The following is a 26,836-nucleotide window of genomic DNA, read 5'->3' on the forward strand; positions in this document are numbered from 1 at the left end:
CAAGAGACCAGCAGAGCTCAGGCGGGTTACAAACTTAAAGCTGGTCTTGAGGACCACTAGGAGCTACAGGTGCTGTTGTCTCCCAATTCTGTTGTTCAGATTGATTTTACAAAATCCACTGGAGTTGAAAACATTAAGAACCTCTGAAAGGAGAAAAGGAATTTGAGGAAACTGAGCTTAGGTTTTAAGGAAATAATTGCACCCTGACTTAACTTCAGGAACAGGCTTATACTGTCCAGGCACAACAAAATAATTAACACCCTGGAAGTTACATCTCCAGGTACTACTGTATCTTCTATTGAGGCAAGCTGATGACTTTGGAATGAAAACAAACAGAACAAGCATCCTGACCTCAGTTGTTTGTTGTCTAATGCTTAGATCTACAGTTTACAGTAAGCAGGTATTTCACATTTTCAAACCGTGCCTAATACTAGCCTCCATTCACAAAAGGTGTGCAAATATCTTGGCTGGTAACAGTTAACCCTGGCAAGGAATCAGACATAAGAAAGACAGGAGGAGAATAAGAGCACAATAACTTTTAATGGCTCGCTCTGTTCTTGCCGTATGCAATTTATATCACTGACCAGTGATAGTCTCCTTGTGCACACATTTATTATGCTGTTTGCTTGTTTCCTTGTCAATTGGAAACAACCTAAAACTTCAGAGAAAAAAGAACAGTGATAAACAGGACCATAGTAAGAAATGACATAAATCGAAATTCTTACACGTTCATATATTACACCAATCTGCATCTAACAACAGACCACGTCATATGACCTAGGTAGAATAAAGCTAGCAAGATTTCAAGGGAGATTTTCTTGTATTAACTTTTGGTACACATGAAATGTAGTAACTTGATTTGTGGACCTAAAGGAGTTAAGTGAGTGTCACTAAGTAGTTAGTTTTGTGTAAGTCAGCTTTTCTCACTGTTGTTATTTGTAGCATTGTCCCCCAAGCTCTGAAGAGTGTGCAGGTTAGTGATTTGCAGTTTTCCTGTGTGTTTGTCTGTCACAATGTTCTGCTGAGGCACTGTAAATATACACCATTGGCAGAGCCCAGAATGAAGACAATGAATTCCAAACATATCCAGAAAAAATCAGTAGTCTGGCTGCAGCTTTCACGTTTTCTAGGAGGCCAATAACCCCTCAGTTTATGGTTTCAGAGCGAGTCCCCCCACAGCCAGCCAAGCCCCGCTCAGTGTGGTTTCCCGTCCGTCTGTCTGCCGTGTGTCCCCCCCCGCCCCGACCGTTTGCTCAGGATTATACAATCTTATTTGCATGATTATATAATCTTCTTTTCAGTAACATCCCTCTGAAAAGAGCAAACAACATAATAGGGAAACCAGTAGCATAAGCCAACTATTTCAAAACCCAGCGTTTGGAATACACAAAGGGCACAAAGTAGGCGGAAAAAAAAAAAAAAAAAGAAAAAGTTTTTTTGGTTTTGTTACCGAATTTTTCATACAGACATTTCCAAGGAGAATTAATTCCAAATGAATGTAAGCCACGAAACACAGCGTTCTGTGAAACACAAACACTTCACAGGTTTGCCCTGTTGCCAATGTAGGGAAGGAGGCATCGTTTCTGTTATCTCAAGGTGTACGTATTAATACAAAGGTGGCTATTTACTTAACAGAAGCTACTTCAGGGCAGTGTAAGACGATTCTCAGATGTTCTTCCCCTGCCCTGGTTTAAGGCTGGCAGGCAGGTGTTGCCATTGCTGCTATTTTGACAGAGGTTTTGTCCTGCAGCTGGTTAACTCATAACAATGACACCACCATTCCAGCCATCTGAAGTCCCAGTTGTATCGCACAGAAGAATAAACAAAGTCTTAGCTGACATATATGCTTCCACACCTCGAGTTTGCTCTTCTTTCATACACTTCAGACTTTGTCCTAGACAGGACATTGTGTAAGTGAAGACTGTCATATTCCAATCTGCAAACAGGCTCTTCTGCTGGCTGCTAAAACTACTTATGATGTCAGTTACTTCAGCAATATTCATCTAAAATTAATGCCTTATAAATAATCAAGGAGTAATCTGCTTCCGTCTGTCAGGCTAACCCCAAAAAGAAAGAAGTGTAACATTTTTGCGAGAGAAAAGAAATTGAGGATGACCTGACCTCGCAAGTATGCTTGCCAGACAGTTACACACTCTTTCTTGCATGACCTATTTTTCCCTGCTCACACCGCAGAGACGTTTCAAACAAATGGCCAGCAATTTAGACTGCTTAAAACACAGGGGTTGCCACCCAAACAAGACAGTTGGGCATCTTAATGGCTTTGTCAGGTTTCCGAAAGTTTTTAGTGTCTTGTTCTCTCAAGTTGAAATAGAGCTCTATTTATCTGGTCCATAAAGGACAATGTCAAATGTCATAATTTCCAGAAATTACCGTACTGGGCATGGATCACAGCCTAGTATTTTGTTGCATATCACAGTGTGTGAATGGCCTGTGTGAAGAAGTATACCAAGTACTTACATCTAATATACTTGGTGTTTTAGTTATAACACAAACTAACATAAGGAATAACTTAGAGCTAAAGAAACTATTTATAGCTTAAGTAAGCCTTCCTGTAGCCTAAGTTCCAGTGCTGGAATACTTTCAAACTGCTTTTGAAAGATGTTCAAAACGATTGCCTATTAAATTCCCGCGAGATTTAGAGAACATCTGTTTCTACTAGTAGAATCAGATTTTGTACCAGTTGTGAAAGATCTACATCACTAGTAGTGTGAACTATTTAATACCTGCGATTTTCAACCTCATCCATTTGAGAAGCCCACAACTGTCTTAGTAGAGATAAAGACCGACATATCATGCTATAAAAGCCTATTTACAACAGGTCAACTTCTCTGAGACACCTTTCAGACCAATTAAAAGTATTAATGGCCTCCTAGCAGAAAATCACTGAATTATACTATTACGAGACATTTAGGGTCACTACAAGAAGAGGCAGAGAAATGGTTATCTTTTGCTAATTCACAGAATTCAAGAAGATAAGAGGAAACCCTGAGAAAGACACAGGAAAATGGGAACAACCCAAGACATAAGGAGAAAGAAAATAGAATAAATGTGTGCAAATGGGAGACGAGGCGATGGACTGGGTTTCTTCATACTGGCACTTATGCTTATATGTAAAGAGATAACAACATGAAGCTGAAGGCTGGCAAATATGAAATAATATGGAAAAGACACTGCTTGTGCTATTTCCATTGTCCAAATGTCAAATGCCTTCTGGGAAGATGGGCGGGGGGGGATGAGGAGTAATAGCCATGTAAGCATCTTGTAACAGGTTCTTCCTGAAGTGGATTTCTTGAAAACTGCTGGGCTCTGATGCTAGTCCATATGGGCTCAGGAAGGTTGGGGAAAACGCTGGCTGCACCTTTTCCTGGCTATTTGCATACGTTCTTTAGTATGCAGAATGTCTCTGTATGTAATTGAATTGTTGTTTTTGCCTCTATTAATACATATGCAAATGAGTCACTACTGCAGCTGTGCTGTATTAATCATATGTGTGCTTCTGTCTGTCTGCCCTGCAGGCTCAGGGTCGGAGGGAGGGGGAAGAGAGAATTCAGTCTCTTTAACCTACAAGAAAACTCACTCATGCAGACAGAGGTCTGCTAGCGAACAGCAGGCCTGAGTTACAACGGGAAGGAAGATAGGCTGGTCATTTTTCAGTCTTTTTCATTTTTCATAGATATGGATGGAATCTGAAAGTTATGCAGAAAGGACTGTTAATCTAGATAAAATGAATACGCTACCACCACTAATTCTTTCCCCTGGAGGTCTGGGGAGGGAGTTATAATCTGACAACCCACAGAGTAGCCATTATATTGTTTTACAATGTGTATTTACTGCCTGTAAATGTCCACTGTGCATATGTTCCGACACTCACAGTGCTCAATAAAATACAAAGCATTTATATATAGTCTGTCATAATGATTGTCTTTCATAAATAGATTGGATTCTGATAAAATGATGTGGTCAAGCTTTTCATTCAAATCTGTTTTGATAGAATATATTGAGTTTACCCATAACATTGTATAAAATTATATCAAAGGCAAGTATGAGCTATTTAGACATCGACTACACAGCACATTTACCCACCATGAACAAGATTTATCTGAGCTGGTATGTTCTGTGGTTCATGCTTTTACACAATCTATCACAATCTCTAGCTCTCAGCAGGTATCCAGAAAGTGAGGACTGTTACAACCTGGTGTTGTGAGGCTTGCTTTTGAGTTAATTGGGAGGAACTCTTTCTGTTTAAAAACATAGGGGTTGCTCAGAAATGCTCTTGGCAAGCAACAGCCACCTACTCCACACCTAACTTATACAGTTTAATGAACATTTTAAAATTATCATTAAGACTTCACAACAAATAAGAAATCTTGGAAATCTGAAATTTTTGAAGACAGCTTACCCCACAACCTGTTTAGATGGATGTAGTTTCACTTACATCAAGAGTACTATGCCCCATTTTACTAGCTGCAGAACTGGACTTTGGTCTTCAACGATCTCTCTTAAAATGGCCATCTTGGCTACTCATTTGCAGAACAAGTGGTGAATATCAAGTGGCCAACACACTCACTTACAAAGCCAGAAACAAGTGGTGGACAGGAGAATTTGCATGAATGTAGCAATTTTTAAAAAAGCTATTTAAAAGGGCATCCAACAAAAATGTATATGCATTATATTGCTTTATTACTGCTATTATTATCATTATTTGTGATGGCCATCAGAAACAGTATTGCAATACACTGAGCTAATGGCAGATGGACAACTGCTATCTTTTGGTTATGCTAATGAGAAATGTGCTTTTCATGTACTTAGCTGTTGTTTGGTTTGGTTTTTTTTTTTTCCCCAGATGTGCGTGCTCACAGTGACAAACTAATTCTACTTTTTATGCTTAAGTGGATTGCATGATATAATAATATTGTAATTAAACTGCGCACTAATGATTCATTCCCTACAAATTACGTCAGAGTCCTACTAATGAGAACAGGTAAAGTAGAAAAGCAAACAGTGAAAGGGTACAGACTCTCACAGTTGAGAAGGCAGCTTAGATGGTATTTAAAGGTCGACACTGCCCACCAAATGGAAGGAATAACCTTGCACTGCAAAGAAATGGTTTACTTTCTTGTAGGCAAAGAATTGGTTGTAGTAATACCCAAAGAGGTCATGAATGTAGATTGCAGAGTCAATGAATAATGGATAAAGTATTGTCGTCTGTTGGCTACATTTCATAGAGACAATAACGCGACATTGGACTATTTTTTCTCAATCAGAAATAATTCTCATGTCTTTGAAGCTCTGGCAAGTTTTCTCCCCAATACAAGGAAAGAATCAACCTTTCAGCATTCACATGTATCACTACTGGGTTCATGTAGTTTGTTTCAGGGTCTTCTTTCACAGATTTGAGGTGTTGTATAATAACACTGTAAGGCCAAGTGATTAATCTGGTAAAAAAAAAATAAATGTACTTGACAATTCACGCATAAAAATATAGTGCCACCTCTTTAAGAGAGTGGGGAAGTTCACCAGCAACATTTCAAATGAAACTTAAGGAGATGCTTCCAAGAAATACCGGAACTGTCAAATGGAGAGATGTTGCTCATCCCTGCAATGGCGCAGAAGCCAAAAGGAAGCTAGTATGTAAGAAATAAATGGTATTTGACTGAGCAGGCAGTCCTTGCACTTTATTTTTGTATCACAGGCAACAGACATTTTATGTAATACTCATACGACCATTGGAACCGTATACCTTCTGATCAGTCACTGTCTGCTTGTTAAATAGCTCCATCCTTTCTGTTTTCTTCAAGTGAAACAACCATGGAGACCAGATTATGTGACCCTTCAGGTATCTAAAAGTGAAGTTTTCCAACGGAAAATTTGTAATGAGTCAGACAACTAAATAACAGCAAGATGAACAACTTTGAGAAGCACTCAAACTCTGAATCAGTTAAACTTTTCTCAAAATCTAGCCACTTATGTCAGTGCCTACATGTGGTCCAAATCCTTCTAAAAATGTGGTCCAGACTATGCATGCTAAATTCCATTGAAACTCAGTCCTTGGCATGCAGCTTCCCACAACACTGAAAATAATAGGTTTGTAGTAAGAAGGAAAATAAAAAAAAAAAGAGAGACCAAAATACTTAACAAAGAAAGTGCAGACTAAAAAACGTGGCCAAATCATTTTTCCAGATAAGTTTGAGGTCTAAATCTGCTCATCATCTTTATACAGATAGCCAAAGAGAATCAATCAGGATCCTTCAAATGATGGTCTTCAGAACTGAGACACAGCTAAAATGCTTTCACACCCGTATGCTGACATGAGGTTCTCTTAATCCCTTCAGTGACAGGTTTGGTCATAATATTGAACACAACCAGCAACAATCATGATGTCCTGTTTCATGCTAAGACGAAGAGGCAAGAAAGTCTGAATATGGGCACTCAAAACTTTTTGGGGTGCTTTTCAAAGAGCAGATGTTTGCAGGAAGTTTGTGTTACATCAAACTGCTATACTGTTTTGACAGGACAAAAAATGTCCATATAGTTACACTACACTGGCAGCTGTCATTATACATCCAGCATTATCTTTCAATACAGTTATGGGTATCTACAGCATTTGTATTATTGCCAATTAATCAGCTGTTGTCACAGTTTGGTTATCAAACAAACAATCTGGGGTATCTGAACCATTCACACTCCCAATGGTGCGGATTCCTCTCAATTTTCAGATCACGCGATCAGGTCCTTTGTTTCCTGATGGTCACAAAGCACCCAGGAATTATTCTTTCTCGGAAGAGAAACCACCAGATAACATTTTATACTGGATTTGCTCAGACTTCTGGAAACACCTGTTTCATTGTAGGTCTGCCCAAGATGACCTGTACTAGAAAAATCACTTCAGTTCACTTTGTGTAAAACTTGTTACACGATATCTATGCTTACAGCTTTGAATGTTGATCTTCAAGATGGAGGAGTTTAATCCCCTCATCTGCTAAATCACATAAGAAAACATCATGTTCATTTAAGGCATACAGCAGTACTTTCAATTCATTAGCCTTATTCAGTACAATACGGTGAGAAGGCAATGTTCAGTTTTGGTTTTGTTCATTTGAAACAGAATCAACATGCTGCATCACTCTTGAACAAGACCATACGAAATTTATGGAGGGAAAAACCAACATAAGAAACTCACGTGCTAACCAAGAAGAATTGTACTGCAATGAAGGTGCATTTTAAAATGCCACTTCACACAATATTTGGGACTTAATCTTCTCATTAATAGCAGAAAGCCAAAAACTTTTTTCCAAATGGCATTTATAAATGTGGGTATGAGTGAACATGCAGGGCTGATGATAGCTCTTTATCAGAGGACAGGTTCAAGCAAGCGTCCTGTTAGTTCCAGCTTCTCCAAGATGGTCCCATCTGTCTACTCTTTTCCCAACATCTAACAATGTAAGTTTTAGTTTCCATTCTATTATCGAGTCATTAGTCTCTCTGAGAACACTGATAATAAAGGCAATCACGTATGGCTAACTGTGGTGGATATCAGATGAAAGAATCTGTATAGTCCAGTGGACACTCCAAGGCAGGGTGAGAAATGGAAGGCTTCAGATTGCGAACCCATCAGCGGGAATCAACAGAGCATTCCAAAATGAGAGATTCCATTTTCACTGACAAACAGTATCTTTGCCACCAGAAAACAATCAGGTGTTAGCTGTTCTTCTATAAATACAGTGTATTTACAAAATACACTTCTTTTACAAAAAGAAAATTCAATTTGGACAACCAGGGATAAAAAAGTACTTCCTGTTGATCTCAGAATACACCATGCCCCGACTTAAAATTCTCAAATGAAATAACAAAGATATGTTTATTGCTATACAAACAAACAAGAAAAATTCCTTGGCTTTGTCTTCACTAAGATAACGTTGTATACCAAATTCTGCTGGGAGCAACAAACAGAGCATTGTGTCAGGTTCTTTGATCTCCCCTGAAAACTACTGCTTTTAGTACACAAAGATGAGTGATAGGGAGGCTAGAAAAAGAAAAAAAGAAGGAACATTGTACTTCTTTGACCTTCTACTGTCTGATAACTAGGGGACAGAGGGCATGTAGGGAATCCTATCGTTATAAGGGAATGTCTGAAGTTAGAACAGTTCCTCCTTGAAAAAGACTGTAATGGCTGCACATTCACTCATGCCACTTAAAGGTGGTTTTGGACGAGTTCTTCATGAGTGAAGAAACAGTCATCACTGAGAGAAACTGGATTTGAACAGAGTTTGGAAGGCATAATCCTAGGCTAGCAGTTATGCTAGATTCAGATCCATGACATGCATGTTTCTGTCAAGAGATGACTGTTGTATCTTTCCTCCGTATGTATTTTATGTCTCAATTAAAATGTACTTTTTCTTGAGCCTGGTGTGGAACATCTTGAATTTTCTAGAGCTCACATTAAAAATTAAGCTACTAACATTCACAGCAAAGGAAAAACAGCTCATTTTTGCCCATTATCCAATTAATCAGACAAAAGTCTAAAGCAAGTCAGATTTTCTTCCATGTCTACATAGCTGCAATAGAATACACCTTTTCATTTTAGTACATGCATCATAAGTATCACAGTAACAAGGCCAATGGCATCCTGGGGTGTATTACAAGGGGGGTGGTCAGTAGATGGAGAGAGGTCCTCCTTCCCCTCTACTCCGCCCTGGTGAGACCCCATCTAGAATATTGTGTCCAGTTCTGGGCCCCTCAGTTCAAGAAGGACAGGGAACTGCTGGAGAGAGTCCAGCGTAGGGCAACAAAGATGATTAAGGGAGTGGAGCATCTCCCTTATGAGGAAAGGCTGAGGGAGCTGGGTCTCTTTAGTTTGGAGAAGAGGAGACTGAGGGGTGACCTTATTAATGTTTATAAATATATAAAGGGTGAGTGCCACGAGGATGGAGCCAGGCTCTTCTCGGTGACAAACGACAGGACAAGGGGTAATGGGATCAAGCTGGAACACAAGAGGTTCCACTTAAATTTGAGAAGAAACTTCTTCTCAGTGAGGGTACCAGAGCACTGGAACAGGCTGCCCAGGGGGGTTGTGGAGTCTCCTTCTCTGGAGACATTCAAAACCCGCCTGGACACCTTCCTGTGCAACCTCATCTAGGCGTTCCTGCTCTGGCAGGGGGATTGGACTAGATGATCTTTTGAGGTCCCTTCCAATCCCAAACATACTGTGATACTGTGAGATCCACGCATGTTGGCATGGGTAAGTGTCCATTCTGAGCGCTGTATCAGAAAACTTTTCTCAAAGCACATCTAGCTATCTGACTCTTTCAAATGGCACATCCCATTTCTATTAGACGGGTTGCACTGATAGCTGAAAATCACTGCTAAAGTGTGAAGAAAGATAATTTTTTTTTTTTTTTCCCAGCATATACATATCCTTAGAAATCAAGTCTGAAAGATTTGAGGGAGTTTACAGAGTTAGTAATTTGAACCTCTCCTGCTGACTGCCTGCCAACCTCTTCCTTCAATTCCAGACTAAATAACATGTAGCAAAACAACATATGTGAATTTGTTCAATGCTTTCATTTTAATATTCTCCTTTGCATAGAAACAAGAGCCCTTTGAGGTTTTTGACTTTTCCACAACCTAGACTCATCTTTGGATATTTATGAAGTCAGGTGCATTTGCAAAAAGGCCACCTTTTTATAAAGAAACGGTCATTGCAATAAAGCCTATTTTAACCAGAATACTTCAGCCTATCACAGCACAAAGCTGGTCCTGAAATGGAAGTAAACCATCCTCCCTACTTATTGGAGCACGGTTGCATTATTTTAGAACTAGCTTGAATGACTGCAAAAATAAGGAGAATTAGACTCACAACTCTATTTTCTCATTGCAAGATAGCTCCATTTTTGGTTTGTTTTTGTTTTTGTTTTTGTGGGGTTTTTTTGTTTGTTTCTTCCATATGTGTGTTCATGTGTGTTTGGCTATTATAAGCACTTTATCAATACTGATGTTACTACTCAAAATTAGTTTCAGAACGATGACTGTTACGAGTCTCATGATTCTTAAGCTGCCTACAGTATTTGTAACTCACAGCATCAGAAACTAACACGCAGACAGTGTAGCTTTTCATACAAAGGCACAATAGGAATGAATGTATTAACCTCTGTGGTGCACGGAATGTGTCAGCTTACACACTGGCAGCTATTTCTCTGAAACTCAGCTAACTTCCGCTGGCTGTGTTAAAATGAAAAGCTAAAAAATCTTCCCCAGAACTATGTCCCACGCTCTCGTGTGCTGGCCAAACAACTGAAATATCTGATGTTGCAGAGTCTACTTCACAGTGATGTTGGCCAAACTGAGTTTGAGAATGCATTTTACATGTACTGTTTATAAATGCTGAGCTTTTCCAAGCAGGTATAACGCTCTGTCGTTCCACGTGACTTGGCAAGTAATAATGAGCAGGCAGACAAATTAGCAATGGAGAGTATGGGAATTTTTTTCTTTCTACAAAAGGGTGTCAATCTGGGTTTTGCAAAACTAGAGATGATTTGGACCTTGGTTCCATTTTAGTCCCAAACTTTACTCAGCTTCATCCTACCAGCAACATATATATGGCAGGTAACAAAATTCACCCTGTGGATGTGGGACATGACATTTTCTTAATTCCAGTGACTTGACAAGCGTTGTGAGGCTGATCAGGAATACCTGCGGAACATTGCACTGCTATCGTTAAGACACCCTAATACCTCCAAAATATAGAATGATATTGGGAGTTTTGAATCAGACACATCTGGCTACAGGGCCAAAGCTTTAATGAAGCTCAAAAAGAATTCTTTAGTATCTTTCCACCTGTTTTCTAATTGCCTATGTTAAATTAGTATAGTCACTAATTATCTGCACTACAGCAGTGCCTAAAATGTGCTGGGTACCATAAAACACTGTAGGAGGGGCCAGTCATCGCTCTGAAGAGCTTACAGCCTAAAAGGACATAATCACATTAAGCGACTTTTAAGCAGTTTAAAAGTGCTTGTCAGGACAGAGCTTTTCTGCCTGGCGATGTGTTTCCTTTTGCAGGTTTACACGTAGCCAGCCTCCACAGCGCGCGTCAGAACCATCTAACGGGAAAGACAAGCAAACATACTGCTCTGCAGAAATTCAAGGTACAAACCTAGAAATATTTAAATTGACAATAAATACACAAAAATGTAACAAAAAGTCCCCCCTCCAAGGTAAAAGAAAAATGTATATGATGTGACGATTGTTTTACTTTAGATGCAAAGTCTAAGTGAAGAGAACAGACACAAACCCCTTGTTAATTGTGTTGCGTTCAAATGGAAGAGAAAACTGTTCTTTTACATTTACTTAATCTTTGCCTCTTCTGCATTGTTTTCAGACTTACCTGCAGTTGGAGTGGGCCTAAGCCTGGTGTTGCTGCGGCAGCAGCTGCCATGGTAGTTGGGATCAGCTGAACGGGGTAAGGGTCACCTAAGTAAGAGAATAATAGAGGCGTCAGCACCTTTTATCTACTCTCCACCTGCAAATTAAAGTCCTGCATTCACTCTTTCCAAAAGCCTTCTTTTGTGTGCCTTGTTGAGGCCTAATGAAAAGCTCTATTGTGCAGCCTTTTACTAACACTCTTTTCACAATTCTGGCTGAGAGAGGAATGTGAATAAAAGGCACAAGCAATTAAGGCGGAAACCTCATCCTTTTTCATGATGTATTTAGGGAAATGGAAAAAAAAAAGTGCACATTGATCAGAAGGCTGCACTTCAAAAAAAAAAAAAAAGGACAAAAGGAAAGAAAGACGATGGGGGTTGAGGAGAAGAAAACAGTACAACCTTGATAAGATCACAGCATTAGAAGGGGACAAATTTACAAGCTTGTCCAGAATCCGAAGTTAACTAAACTCTGCTCACTGTTAGTAAACTGAGCCTCACACAGATCAGAAATGGCACTCCCCTGAACACTGTGTTTTCTTTTAGGTGAGAAAAAAAATCTTGCTTTAGTTTCAGGGTTTGATCCTACAACAGGAAAAAGCATGTGAAGTTAAGTAAATCAGATACAAGCCTCCCAAATCCCTGCACGAACTCTATTTCATGACTTGTGATTCAATTTTGCTCCTGAGGGAAAACTACTTCAATTTTAGTGAGAGCTACATGAGATAAAGGGATCCAGTAAACGTTACAAGAAAGTTGCAGGTGTTTATAAAGGAAAATAACCTGAGGTGGCAAAAATCAAGATGGAGACAGGCACGTTTTAATGTTATGGAGCACTCACTTTTGGTCACTCCTTACATATCTGATTTGTTAGAATAAACTTCATAGTAGCCCATCAACAAAGCTGTTAAGAAAACTGGTAAAAATAATAAAACATGGTACATGCATTATATTGCTTTTCTAAGTGATAAAATGTTTAAGTACTTCCCACTCAAATAAGGATCACCAGAGCATTTCTGTATGTCCCTGTGTTCCGCTAGCGTGCATGATTTCTGTAGCATTAACACAGCCACTTGAAAAGAGACTATGGAAAAGGCAGAACGCTTTATCAGGAAATCTACCTAAATGTTCCTGTGCATTTCATTAGAGAGGCAGATTAAAAGTTTTCCTCTTTTATTGTGTTCTTTTGAGCGTACTGGCGAAAAATAAAGACAAATTAAGACAGCAATGCAAGCTGTTCTATACAATCATTATTAGTTATTATTAAATTAAAGTTTATAATGGTATCAAGCCTAAGTTAAAAGAAACAGAAAACAAAGGAAATACATTTATCTAATGTTTTTGAAATGTTAGAAGTAGGCTGTTTCGGTGTATACACATTCAGGAAAACTGCTAATGTTTATTTTCCCATTTTATAATACAACCTTCTTTACAGGGATCTTTTCATCCAAGCATTTCAACCTCCCATTAAGAACTGAATACCATAACTTCCAGAAATGGAAGGCCAGAAAAAAACTGGCTGGCAAAGCATCTTAACAGATATTTAACTTTGATAAGTGTGCCTGCTTATATTTAAGAACATCTTAAATAATGCTTTGCTGACTGAAGCCTCACAGTCTTTCAACACCCTCCAGCCAAGCAATGGGAATCCAAAGGTCCACCCAGGCATTCCCATTCACAAATGTCTTTGTGCCAGCACCAGGTCACAACTCTCTATTTATTTATTTATCGTCAATGGGCAACAGAACTCCTGACTTGCTTGGTTTTGGTTTTGGATTTTTTTTACCAGACAATGCCATTGTTTCACGTTTTCCAGTTTTACTTTGTGTTAACTGAGGCATCCACTTTCCAAATCATATCATGGATTGAACTAAAAATTTCTCTGACTTGAAATTTTCTAATCTTTTGACCAAAGCAGTGGGTCCTAAACATGTGAAGACACGGACAAGAAAGAGATGGAGGTCAAAGAATCAAGGCCAATGGTGTTTAGCTGCTTTCATACCACTAGTAGCTCAAAGGCTAATCCCAGTACCATTCTGAAAGACTCTTCCCTAGAAGAGGACATTTTGTTGAAGAATCAGCCATGAAAGAATAAAAAATTATTAATTTATCAACTGTGAACAAAAGAACGAGGGAAAAGTTTCTCACTAGCATGTTGATTTTACAGCCCATTAAAATTTTTAGTTATGAATTACTTGTAGTAAAACATACACATTAAAGGATAGACTTGCATGCGCTGTCCCACATTCCTCTTCTCTCCACCCACAGGTATAAGCCTCTGCCCATGTTCCCACAATCTCATGTTAATTCATAAATCCCACTGTTGTCACCTTCCTAGACAGCCATGCAGATCCTCATACCCTCATCTGTTGTGGTAATTCCTATCTTCTACGATTCATTTTGTAGATATATCAAGGAGATGCTTGTGAGAGAAGAACACGCTAAAGTCCCCATGTGCATGGTCACAACCACTGGCTTTGCTGGTGTAGGTAATGTCTCTGGGACTCTTTAGGAGACCATGCTAGGAAGCAACACAAATAGATGCTAACATACTATTTCAGAATTTTAAGGAAAAAACTCAGATTCATCCTAAAAAATACAGATTATAGCTCAGCAGAGCTCAGCTCTCCTGTCTACCAGGTTGGGTTTTTTGTTAGTCCACTCTTTAAAGGGTTTTACATTTGTCCAGCACTCAAAAATAATTTTAACAAACAAAAGCAACAAACAAAACTGAAAGAGCTTCTGTAACCTATAATGAATCTTTGCATCATTATGCTCTGCTATCTTGTGCTTATTGTAGGGGTTTAGCAATTCTTTTTATCAAGAAAAGTACAACCTGCCCGTGTTGTGACTCTTTCACAAGTGCCACTCACACACAGTATATCCACATTATTGCTCCCATGGTACAGACAAGGCAGCAGCGAAGAAGTTGGAGGAAGGTATGATAACAACCAGAGACACCATCAGGGTTAGTGGTCCACTGTGCTTGCCCTGGTACAAATGTCTAACAAAAGATCACGTCTGTCTGGAGGAGCTTACTGTCCACAGGAGACGAGACACAAAAGACCAAGGAATATGCTCAAACACTCTGTCCTGGGTCACTCAAGAGGCCGGTGGAAGAGCCGAGACTAAAATCCACAGATGGTGCTTCAGCCAGGACCTTTCCCAGGGAAGGATCCAGGCCCTGCATCCAGGAGGAGGCCAAGCACTTACAGACTCACATCACGTAGTGCAGGAGCAGCTGCCACCCCTCAAAATACTAAGAAGTGCCTCAAGTCTCCTCTGATAAATACGCACCTGCTCATTCTTGGCTGTTACTCTACAATATGATACGTCTTTCTACTGTCCTTAAATTTGTTCCCATACTGGGCTGAAGGTTTTGCCTGAGTAGTTTTGTTTAATTCCAAAGTCTGGGAAATGCGTGTCTTAACTATTTCATTAGTTCTTCGGTAAATATCTTATTTTTAGATGTAAAAAGTTGCTACATTTTTTTCTCAAGCTCTTGGAACATTTCAGGAATGTGAGGCAAGATATGCAGTTATTAGAAATATATACTTCCCAAGCCACTCACAAGTTTGCATCAGTGAAGACACTAAAAAATTCTGAAACAACAATATTACATTTCAATTTACAAAATTCACTATTAATCTACTAATCCACACAGCTAGGAGTGTACCTCCCTGCATCTTTCAGCTACCAAAAGAAACATTATGTGTAGTCCTTGCTTTCATGTTTCAAACTATCTCTCATTATGTGTGGACTTACAAACAAAGCACCAGAAAGAAGTTTCGTTGTTGTTGCTTTTCTTTAGTACACTATGTGGCAAAATCTGGAGCAGGCCAAAGACTGGCAATTTTACTGTGAGAAAAATTATTTCATTAGCTGACATATTCTTCTCTAATATATAATTATTTCCCTGCTACTTGGTGGCATCACTTGGAAGAAGAGAATTATTCAAGACTGACTACATGAAAAGAACACAGAAAGACGTATGTACTGGTGATATAGCACCTGGAGAAGTGAATGGGATACATCAGCCTGGGGGAGCTGATGGGGAATATCAGAGGTGTTGGCACACCCTGTGAGCAAAGGAGAATGCCAGTGGCTCAGGGAAGGAAGAAGGCAAGGTTGAACCCTCAATTCTGTGCCAATTCTTTATTTCTCTATCCTTCTTTTGGTCCGTCTTCCACAAACATAACCAGAACCTCTTTGCTGATAATTTATGCACTGCAAATTCTTTCAATTTCACATCACACCTTCATCCTTGCCCAAAATAATCTTCCAAGATCTTGCTTACAAGAGGATTTTTCACAAAGTACATTCACTTTTAAACCACTCTTTCTATGAACTTTTCCCTGTCATTCTCCACTGAAAACACTTTTCTGCAAAAGTTGCAGTACAGTGCCAAGTGGACATCCTGTACCAAAATGCAAAATAACAACCCTATGTTTAGGAACTTGATTTTCAACTGACTAGCTACCAAGCTCATGGATATTAAATGAGTATATACTTGTGGAAATAAAACAGTGGCTCTTAAACCACTTGTATGTTTTGCAAAATTTTATCAAAGGAGTTTAGTAAGTTAAAAAACACTAAGATTTTCTTTTTTAAAGAGAAAACAAAGCATAGGAGCTAACATTATGTGTGTTGCACCATCCACCTAAACTCATAAGATGTTTTTTGTATTCCTTTTTCTGTCACTCATCTCATTTATTCTCCTTGATGGTGTAATCCCCCCTAGTGTCTTGTCTTGTCTCCTGACAGGCTGCAAGCTCTTCAGAGCAGGCACAATTGTCTTACTTGCTATATAAATCAAGTTACATGCTAATGTTAAATTATAATGTTTTGACAGGATTTTTAAGTTGAACCTGATTATATGAAACAATAGAACACTCTGATTTTTTTTTTTCCTGAAATTTTATTCTTTAAAAAAAATGCTACCAGAAGAGGAGAAATAGGGGGTTTATTTCCTATGATTTTTTAAAACTTATTGTTTTCCTCCTACCTGTCTTTCAGGGACAGCAAGTGAAAAAAGTTGGAGGTCAATGAAGGAGAAGAAAAAAAATCAAACACTGCAAAGAATCTAAAGAACAGGAAACAAAAACAAATACTTAAATTATAATTTCCAAAACCAGTATACTAAACTAAATTCCATGAAAAATACTGCAATAAACATTTCATCATAGCAGATTCTGTTGTATGAAAAGGAATTTTACATTATCTTCCCCACCACTTTTGACAAGCTCTAGAAAAAGCTACAATAATTTTTACACTCAATTTATCACTTAAGTATATTTATTATTAATAATCACGGCTGATGGCTAACTGACAAATAAGCCACTGCACCTCCTCTCACCACTCATTCATTCTCATCCTCATCAGTTTTTCTTTTCGTTGTTTTGGTGTGATGGTAGACACATAGTAAGAGCAATGAGAGGCTGTGAAAGACAGAAGCATGTTCCCTGACTTCTGGCTCTAGCCATTAGGGATTTAGATAAATAAGAAAAAGATTATGAATAAGATACCACCAGTGTCTTCCAAAAAGAAAGCCTAACTGGTTCCCTGATTTTCTTTGAGGATAATTCCAGACGGCATTAACCAAGTGCTGCTGCCTACAAGGGATTAGCTTATTTTGTGCTTTACAGATAGATACAATTCAGTCTACAGAGGGGACAGCTTTGGAGGCACCTAAAAAGCAGCCTTCCAGTTCTCATGAGGAGGTGATCAACCATACAGGGGCAGGGTCCTCACAGCAGTGTTAGGCTGGAGAACAAGAATCACAGAATCACAGAATATCAGGGATTGAAAGGGACCTCGGAAGATCATCTAGTCCAATCCACCTGCTGGAGCAGGAATGCCTAGATGAGGTTACACAGGAAGGTGTCCAGACTGGTTTTGAATATCTCCAAAGTAGGAGACTCCACAACCCCCCTGGGCAGCCTGTTCCAGTGCTCTGGCACCCTCACCGAGAAGTTTCTTCTCAAATTAGAGTGGAACCTTTTGTGTTCCAGTTTGTACCCATTACCCCTTGTCCTATCGTTGGTTGTCACCGAGAAGAGCCTGGCTCCATCCTCATGACACTCACCCTTTATATATCTGTAAACATTAATAAGGTCACCCCTCAGTCTCCTCTTCTCCAAGCTAAAGAGAGCCCATGGACATAAAATGAATCAAGAGAGGATCATGAGAAAAGCTGGATGTTGAAACAGGCTAGGAAATCATGGTTGTGCAGTCTGTCCTTGGAGGTTTTCAATCTCTGACTGAGTAAAGCCCTGAGTCACCTGGCCTTATATCCTAGATGACTCTGCTTGGAGGAAGAGTTGGACTACACACCTTCTGAGATCCCTTGCAACCAATATAATCCTATGATTTCCAGGGTGCTCTTTATACCTACCTACCTACCTACCTACCTACCTACCTGTCTATCTATCTATCTATCTATCTACCTATCTGTCTGTCTATCTATCTATCTATCTATCATCTATCTATCTATCTATCTATCTATCTATCTACCTACCTACCTACCTACCTACCTACCTATCTATCTATCTATACATACCTGCTGAATAAATGACAGTTAATCAAAAGCTCTGAGTACCAAGGAAAGCCAGTGTATTTCCACAGAGGTTTGAGCATGCTCATGAATGTAGAAATTTGGACTTCTAATTAGTTGCCCAGCTATGGATAATAGTGTTGTAATACCAGACATCTTTTATGGCCTAGAAACTCAAATGATCAGCCTGTTTTCACAGGACTCCATTATTTTGCTTGCTTGTTTTGTTTTTATTAGTATTATTGTGAGAAGCCACACATAGGTAGGGGCTATGGAATTCTTTCAGTTAGCAACAGTCTTTAGTTCTGTTGGGGGTTTTTTGCAGTCTTGATGCTTGCTATTGCATTTGCAGCATTACAGAAGTGACACATTCTCATGTAGGCTAAAAGGCAAAGTTGTTACCAAAAATTCCTTCGTCTTGCTGTTCCTATCCACAATGCTATTACTCTTTTCTTGTCCTGGGGGTAACATGAGGGTTTAGTCATATGCTCATTCTTTTCCAAGGCATAAAAAGTAGCCCTGAAAGATGACTAGTATCTTCATAAAGAAGCTACAGTATGTGGTCCTCGCAGCACATGGTTCCTATTTTTGTCATTCTGATAAAAGCATAGCAATGCCAATATTCTTTTCTTGTGATTTAGTGATTGTCAATGACCTGTATGTCAGCTGACAGAGCTGACACAGTTAGATCAGAAATTAGCACTCAATCTCTTTAGAAGCCAGACACATGGACACTGAGCACAAGAAAAATTATAAGACAGTCCGCATGATACTCTGTTAAACAATGAAACATGTGACTGACTAAAAAACAGAGATACATCAGCAAATTTCCCTGAGGAAAGTTATGGTATTTAACTACTAAACATTAATTTTAATTCTACTGTACAAGGAACCAATTAACTGAGAGTTTAATTTTTATCAGACATCGGAATTATTTTCAGAATATAGATCAACAGTAACCTCAACATATTTTAATTTTATTAGGCTTGGCTTGGTCTTCTCACACATTTTTACCAATTTTAAAAGGCAGCTAGATATTTAATCAATAACTTTGTGTGCATTATTTTATCTAGAACACTTCCAGCAGCAACGAGCTGATATGTAAGACACATACAATGTACCTATTGTATATTCAGATCCTTCCCCCCTAGCTGGATATGGTTGAAATAGTGATTAAAGTGCTTTCAAAAAACCTCGTGTTGATGACATCTGACTAGGAACACAATATGATTTGTTACAACCCATTATCCACAAGGGAGAGGAGGACTGGGCAAAGAAAAACAACTCTTGTTTCTAAAATTTGGCATATTTCCATAAAAATTACATAGGTATCATCTAATAAAAGGCTCACTGGAAGCTTCCCTGAGAATTTGCAAACAACCTAAAAAATATATTTGGGGTAAATCTCACTTCCAGAAACACAGACTTAGTATCTACTGTTTCCTGAGAAAACAAAACATCCTAAAAATGTCTCTACAATTCGATTCCTTGCACATCTTGGTTTAGAAGACAAAGTATATTGTTCTTCATCCTCCAGAGAAGAAACTGCCTGGAATTCAACAGTTTCAACCATACTGAAAAAAATCAGGATCTACACAACGTACCATATTGCTCTGTCTACTCAACATTTCACTTCCTTTTTCATGTGATCATCAAGTGCTTAAAGAAGCGACGGAGTGAAGTTTCCAAAATGAATCTTACTTAGCACCATTAATTGGGGAGGGCCTGTCTTCTTTACAAAGTTTGGGCTGTTCTCTGCCCTTTAGTGCAAAGCTAACTGTTAAACAGTGCTGCAAATGTGGAACCACAGAAGAAGCCCAGGGAAACTTTCTGTCCTGGTGCCTTCTGCTCCTTACAGATGCTGAAGAATAACCCAATCCACCACTGTTCTTCTGCCTTTTCTGTAAATAGCTCCCCAGGAGCAGACCCAAATCTTTGCTTCTTTCCCTTTATTATCTCTTAGAGAGTAGAGACAATCACGCCTTAATATTCCACATACGAATCTATACATATGTGCATTAATAATAGGATCACACTACCTACAACTTAAGAGCAGCTTCCTCTGAGGAAGAACTATGCAGCTTTTAAAGGGCACAATACAACACTTCTATAATTTACACTGTTTTTATACTTTCAAAGCACTTCACAAATATTAATCAGCTCTAAATAAATTCTAATTATTTCTATGAGTGGCCCTAGCAGATCTGTATCATCTGGTGTGAAATCTGACTTGAGTGCAGTCAACAGCAACAGCTTCTCAGACCTGAGCAGAGCTGACATTTCACTTGCCATTGTTGAAATGCTGGGAGTCATGTGCAATATCTAGCAAAGTGGAGCTCAACTAGTAATAGCAGTAGTAACAAATGACTGGGTTACAGAACACTGGCTGAGAATAAAAGAAGCAGCGTTAAATGACCTGGGTCAATCTGCATAGCCTAAATGTAGGGGAAGCTTTACCACAGTTTGGGAAATGCAGTTAACTGAGCTCTGTTTGGTTTCAAGATGAACCGAAATGGAAGGAGCTCACCTGCTGCTAAAACCAGTTCATACACTGGAAATACTAGAGTTAACTCCTAACATCTCTCCACGCCACAGGTCACTAACTTAGCTAACATCCAACTTTGAAACATCAGCTCTTTATACAGAGATTTTCCTTATAGGTCTACATAAATATTATATATTATATATATAATAAAATACATATAAAGAAATTTGCATAAAAATCAAAATAGTTACATTCCAAATAGCACACAGTGAACAGATAACCAGGTATGTAGCAAATAAGTAGGTAACCAGTATTTTTCTTGCTATTCATGGACAATACAGTCCATCACATACTGCCAACTTATTTTTATCATATAAAAAATGCTTTGGTTGTAAATAATAATATTAAATATTTTACACAACATGCAATTATATTTAGATAGGGAGATTAAAAACCAACTGCAACCATAGATTATGAATCTTTTTCTCAAATAGAAATGTAATCCTAATAGAAATTCCTCCCTTTTTCTCTGCCAACTTTAGCACGACACAATATGCCATAGAGAAAAAAGTGCAAGTGTCAACTTGTGTAAATTGTCCCTTATGTAATGCAAGCCACCTGTTAAAAAGAAAAGGAAAAAGAAAAAGAAAAAGAAAAAGAAAAAGAAAAAGAAAAAGAAAAAGAAAAAGAAAAAGTAAAAGAAAAAGAAAAAGAAAAAGAAAAAGTAAAAGAAAAAGAAAAAGAAAAAGAAAAAGAAAAAGAAAAAGAAAAAGAAAAAGAAAAAGAAAAAGTAAAAGAAAAAGAAAAAGAAAACCCAAGCCACTCGCAAGCAGGATCTGCTGCTATGGAGAAAAAGAAAAGAAATTTACTACATTGAATTGGAAGTCAAAGACCATAACCTGCCATGTAACCATGCAGAAAATATTTAACTCTCTCCTCCCTGTATTTACACAATTTTTCAAAATATTTTGAGAAGCAAATCATTTGCTTTGCAGGTATTAGGGACTGATACTGTTGTATTCACTTGAGCATTTCACCCATCTAGAATATTTCTAATCAGGCAGGAAACCAAGCAGAGAAAACTCTTTGTTTTCAATAACAGATAGAACAGCTCTTACACAGTGATGCCACCACTGGGTCAGAAGAGGTCCCTGAGTGCCCACCCACTGGAATATGACAAAGCATATGGGGACAAAGTATCACTGTACTCTTGCCCTGTTCTATTCTTCTTTAGGTATCTGCTATGAGAGAAATCTCAATGGACCACCCACTGTCAACTGTTATGACTATTTTTGTGTTATCTTCAGTGAAATCCCCGGGAAAGGGAATACGTGCAGAGTAATCAGTACTCTTCCTTTCCGTGGTCTCTCTCTGGGGTAAGTCACTTGTTCACTGGGAAGCACTGGCTGAGGAACCCAACCACATACACTCTCTGAAACCATTGGGAGACACATATTTGACCCTCTGTTGCTCTAACATGGACAGGTGAATCAGGAACCATTGAATAAGTCAGTGTGGTTTCATTATCTAAGCTGAGTTTAAGAAAAATAGTTGTGTAACTAGGCATTCATAATTTTCTCTTTTACTGACCTCAAGGCTTGATCACACGTTCTCTTCCAACTGCAGCTGTGCTGCCTGAAGAGGCCACCACCTCCAACCACAGCCCCAGCCAAAGGTCACTGTTGTGACCAAGCTGCTTGCTTAATCACTTCCCAACATGCTTTCAATAAAATGAGCCAGCTTAGTTTAAGCAATTTTAACAGAATGTCCTTTCTATACTCAGCCTGGACAGAAGCAAGTTAGGGAGAGTTTATAACGAGGAAACTTGGCCGGTGTGTCAGAAGTCAGAGGCACCACTGATGAGCACTGGAAAGAGTTGTCTCTTCACCTACTTGTCCTGTAGATAGAAGGCTGCAAGTCACCCAGCCATGAGTTGTGACCAAAAGCATGACCAGCCAGAGACCTGCAGCACCTTAGATGAATCTCAGATACTCTTTTGGAGATCTGATTTTTCAAACGGGCAGGGCACGTAATAGTATCAATTTCCCTTCGAAGGCACCCCCAGCCAGATAACCATAATCAAGCTACTCAACACCACTATTTATTTATCAAAATCTAAGCAATTTTTCATGACAATTCCCTCTTCTTTTGTCCCTGAATTTTCAAACCTCCCTTTTACTGAGAAAAAGTATATGAAAATTTTCATAGTTCTCTGTTATTTGTGACTAAGAGTGAATTGTCCTATGGAGATTTTTATTGTTCCTCTGAGCAGGTTCCTATGTTAACAAAGGAAATGTAAATGCTAGTAAATATTAGAATTCTCACTATAGAATTGCTATCAATCAGCCATAAAAAATAATTCTGAAATTCTGCTAGTCCACAGAAAAGGTCACGTTTTCTAAAAGGACCAGGAAGATGTAAAAGTGAGGTTCCATTTTCAAAAGGTACATCAGCCAAATTTAAACTATACAATGGCAGCCATGTAAAGATGTTGGTAGTGGGATCTTCAGAAGTTCACAGGAAAGCCTCACATTCAAAAGCAAACTCAGTGAAAGTTCGGCATTTAACATGCTGAAAAGCTGAGCAAAATCATCTGTTGTACATTCTCTGTTGCAGTGCTATACTGGTACCCACTTCAGATCTTTTCAAACTATCACACGTGACTGTATTAAAGGTTACAGTACAAACATTTGCTAAATATCTCTGAGACTTAGACCCTCGTGCTTTTGTCACTGTTCAAATGAAGATTTAATCTCCTAAATCACTCAGGTGCTTTAGAAAATTTTATCCAAAGCTCTCTGGTTTACAGTCCACCACATCTTTTCCAAGAGGACTGATGCACAGAAGGGCAAGCAGAAAAGTTGGAAAATATGTTTTAATGGCCTGTCAAAAACATTACTTGATGTGAAAATGCTATAGTTTTAAGGCAGCTATGTTCTTCATTGCTACAAGCTTCCTAGGTGTAGCTAAATCTGTATATGCTTTTTTTTGTTTACACTAAACTGTGAGGGAAAAGAAAAAGTCCTTTGGACTGCTTCTCACTTTTCCTCAGCTTCTCAGTCCTAGACCTTGGCATACTGTTAATACCAAACTTGGAGCAGCAGCAACTTTGCTCTTTTTTCTTTGTCATTTTCAAGGTTACACAAACACACGACATCATATATACGTCATGGATGTGAAGAACTACAGGACTGTCTTACAGTTAAAGTACTCTCAGTTAAAAGGAGGGAAAAAAACAACCTCAACTCTTTCTATCCAAACCAGACTTCATTAACATGGAACTAAATTAATCTGCCAGATATATGTAACGGGGTACTTTCCTGACCTTTTCCAGGCCTACAGTTATGGTAGAATCCATATTCAGTGCAGCTTTCAGTTAAACATTTTGTAATGTGAATCACCACTTCTCCCATTTGAGAGAGACTAAGTGTGAAATCACTGGAAGAAGTGAATGAGCCAATGCTCCAGCACTGCAGCTGTTGAGGGACATGAAGTGTTTTGAACAGTAATTTTCAGTGGTCCCAGTCTGTAAAGTATTAGGACAAGGGATTAGCGGCCAAAGAAACTCAAGTTTGCATTCAAGTGCTGTATCTACAATGTTACAGAAACTGAAAGAAATCTGAAATTGTGGGCTAAGCCAGTTTAAAAAAAAGGAATCTTTTTATGTTCTAATTTTATGGAACTGCTGCAGTGGAAAGTGCTGAGTAACTCAGAAGAACTGACGAATTCATGGGTTAGGCAACGATACAGATGGATACACTGACATGGACATAATAAAGCTAAACGCCCATGTTAGAGACATAGAACGGTAGAACGAGCAAGTTCCAGATAACTCAGTAGGAAACTGATGTCAGAAGAGTTCTACAAGTACAAATGCATGAAAACAAATCTATGAAATCCATGCTCTAGCTAAGACTATTCATGGAAATGGAGTTCCTTGATTATTCTTTAACTTGCATTTATCATCATCCTGCTGACAGAAACATGAAATCCTATAGAAGGCTTAAACAAAATTTACAAAAAAAATCTGGGGAGCGTAGAGAACAATACAAACCTTTCAAAGATTAAAAAAGTAGTAGATGCTGTATTTTTTAGTGTTAGGCTCTCATAAATATAGTTTGTGTTAGTCCATCAAACTGAAAGGCATATGCTATCTTTGATCTCTGTACAGAACCCCTGTTGAGATTAATGTGAGTTCTGTGTGAAGAAAGAGACTAGAATAGGCCCTCAGTTCACAAATAGTAAGCAGGCTGCTACAGGGAAAAAACATATTTTCTTACAACAGTGTTGAAATTTATTGGGAAGTTTCAAACAGCTTCTCTTCAGATATATGTATGTATGTGTGGTCATGAGCACGTTCACTTGTCAAAAAGATCTGTCAGAAAGAAGGTGCACAAATCTTCTTGCTGTGTGAAATGTCTTGCTGTTACGTTGAAACACATGCTTCATCTCTGAGAATCTTTCCTCACACGATACCGACTAATCCTCTATTTTAGACTCATCTGTGCAAGTTAATGGCTTTCTTCATCGGACTAGAGAGGTGATACTTTTATACAAATTGGCATTTAATTGTGCCCTACACCCACTTTGAGCTAAAAAAATCTACAGGACTTACTGCATCCCGCTTTGTAGCTGAAACCAGGAGGAAGAAGGAATCCTTGCTGTGCAGCTGCTGCTAGGGTTCGTTGGTCTGGAGGGAATACGGGAATCATTAATGGAGGCAGCTGACCCTGGACCTGCTGAACAGGAGAGGGAAAATCAAACGTGGAATTTTTTCTGGGGAAACTATCTGCTTACATGCTTTGTTTTACTTCTGATCTGAGAGATCAGGTCTGAATATGCTCCTCCATAGTGGGGTGTTCCAGTTCCATCAACTACTCAGCCTCAACTTAATTACCAAATCACTTCATACGAATTACATTAATCCAAAATAAATCAAAATATTCCACTAATGCATACCTATATCCCAATTAATTATACCCCACCAGTCCACAGCACTTCTCTTTGACAGCAGGATGGGCTTTCTGTCTGTTTTACTGCACTGTGTAACAATATCTCTGTCTTAGACAGTAGTTTTCACCCCGACTGAGCCCAAACACAAAGATACAAACACAGAGAAGTACAAATATGTGCATAAGTAGTCTACAGCACAGTCAGTGCTATTCGTCTGTCCATGTAAATACACTTATTCATACATGTGAAAAGATAAAGTCTTTGAGGTCGTAAGACAAAAGGCTGAGATGCTTTGTTCACAAATAAAGCACAGCTATATCTGAAGCGTTAGCTCTTCAACTTTGCACAGCAACTGTACACAACCATGCAAGTCAGGAAGTGGAAAATATTATATTGTAAGTGGATACTGCAGGGGACTTAAGACATGCAGAAATTAGTCATCAAAACTGGAAGTTGGCCATAGCATAATGTCTAATACTATTGCTTTTACTCTGTTCTGTCAGAGTTTTTAATTACTAGAAATGGACATCGTCTTTGTATTTCACACAGGTGAGAAACAAAATGCTTGCTAAATTAAAATGTTAAATGGCTGGTTTGAATTAAAGAACCCCATTCTACTGACCAGATCAGTCAGTAAAGGGCGAGTAACTCATTTTTTGAGAGAGGTCATCTAGATCTTTAATGGCACTGTAAAGCTGAGACATTGGAGGTACAGATACATTATCAAAGACTAAAATTTAGTTCGTGGTCTGTAGCCTTAAGAAAGAAGGAGAATTAGGGTACTGATAGACAACCTTTTCTGGCCAGAGGTGTATGGAAGTTTTACACCATTATTGCCTTGCATAGCAGAATTAGCCAAAGGGAATCTGTGCCAGCTCTTTGGTTGTCACAGTTCAGACTACAGCATCTTAACTCAATTTTATTTTACTTTAATCTCCTAAAGATCCAGGAGATGCCTCGGTTCACCCAACACTGTTAGAAGGCAGAAGAGTGATACGAAATTCGGGAAGGTAACCTCTTAATTTATGCCAGGACCTGTCAACACCTGTGTGCGTTGCTAACTGCATCTTTCTAGTCTGAAACAATTTACAGGGATGGAGTTCAAGAGCACTGTTGATGGGAAATTCTTGCACTGGGACTGATGAAGATTGGGACTGAAGCTAGAGTAGGTGCAGGTCCACTCACTGAACTAACTTGATTCTATTCTGATCCTGTTAATCAGAAGACATACATACTTTTAACTGGATTAGTGGAGTAAAAAAGAAATAAATGCAATTTCTTTTCTATCCCCATTCAGTCACCCTAGAATTGCCCAATGTCTGCCTTTTTCTTCATGTGTTTATGTCTTGATTGTTTTGTTTGGGGCTTGGGTTTTTTTTAAGACAAAGACAAAGTAACTGTATT

General features: G+C 38.7%; 1 protein-coding gene across 7 annotated transcripts in view; it reads right to left on the reverse strand.

The window, feature by feature from the left end:
• Positions 1-26,836, reverse strand: part of SOX5 (SRY-box transcription factor 5) — a gene marked incomplete at both ends in the record, with an annotated part of 299,845 nt that overhangs the window by 74,555 nt on the left and 198,454 nt on the right. For 6 of the 7 annotated variants that reach the window (XM_080364054.1, XM_080364052.1, XM_080364051.1 and 3 more), the window contains 2 exons: positions 11,405-11,490; positions 25,095-25,215. In XM_080364054.1, coding sequence (XP_080220180.1) covers positions 11,405-11,490; positions 25,095-25,215 — 207 coding nt within the window. Of the gene's footprint in view, positions 1-11,404; positions 11,491-25,094; positions 25,219-26,836 lie in introns of all 7 variants that reach the window. The other variant, XM_080364050.1, reaches the window with a different exon arrangement.

The sequence above is a fragment of the Nesoenas mayeri genome (assembly GCF_963082525.1).
Source record: "Nesoenas mayeri genome assembly, chromosome: 1".
In the NCBI taxonomy this organism is placed as follows: Eukaryota; Metazoa; Chordata; class Aves; order Columbiformes; family Columbidae; genus Nesoenas; species Nesoenas mayeri.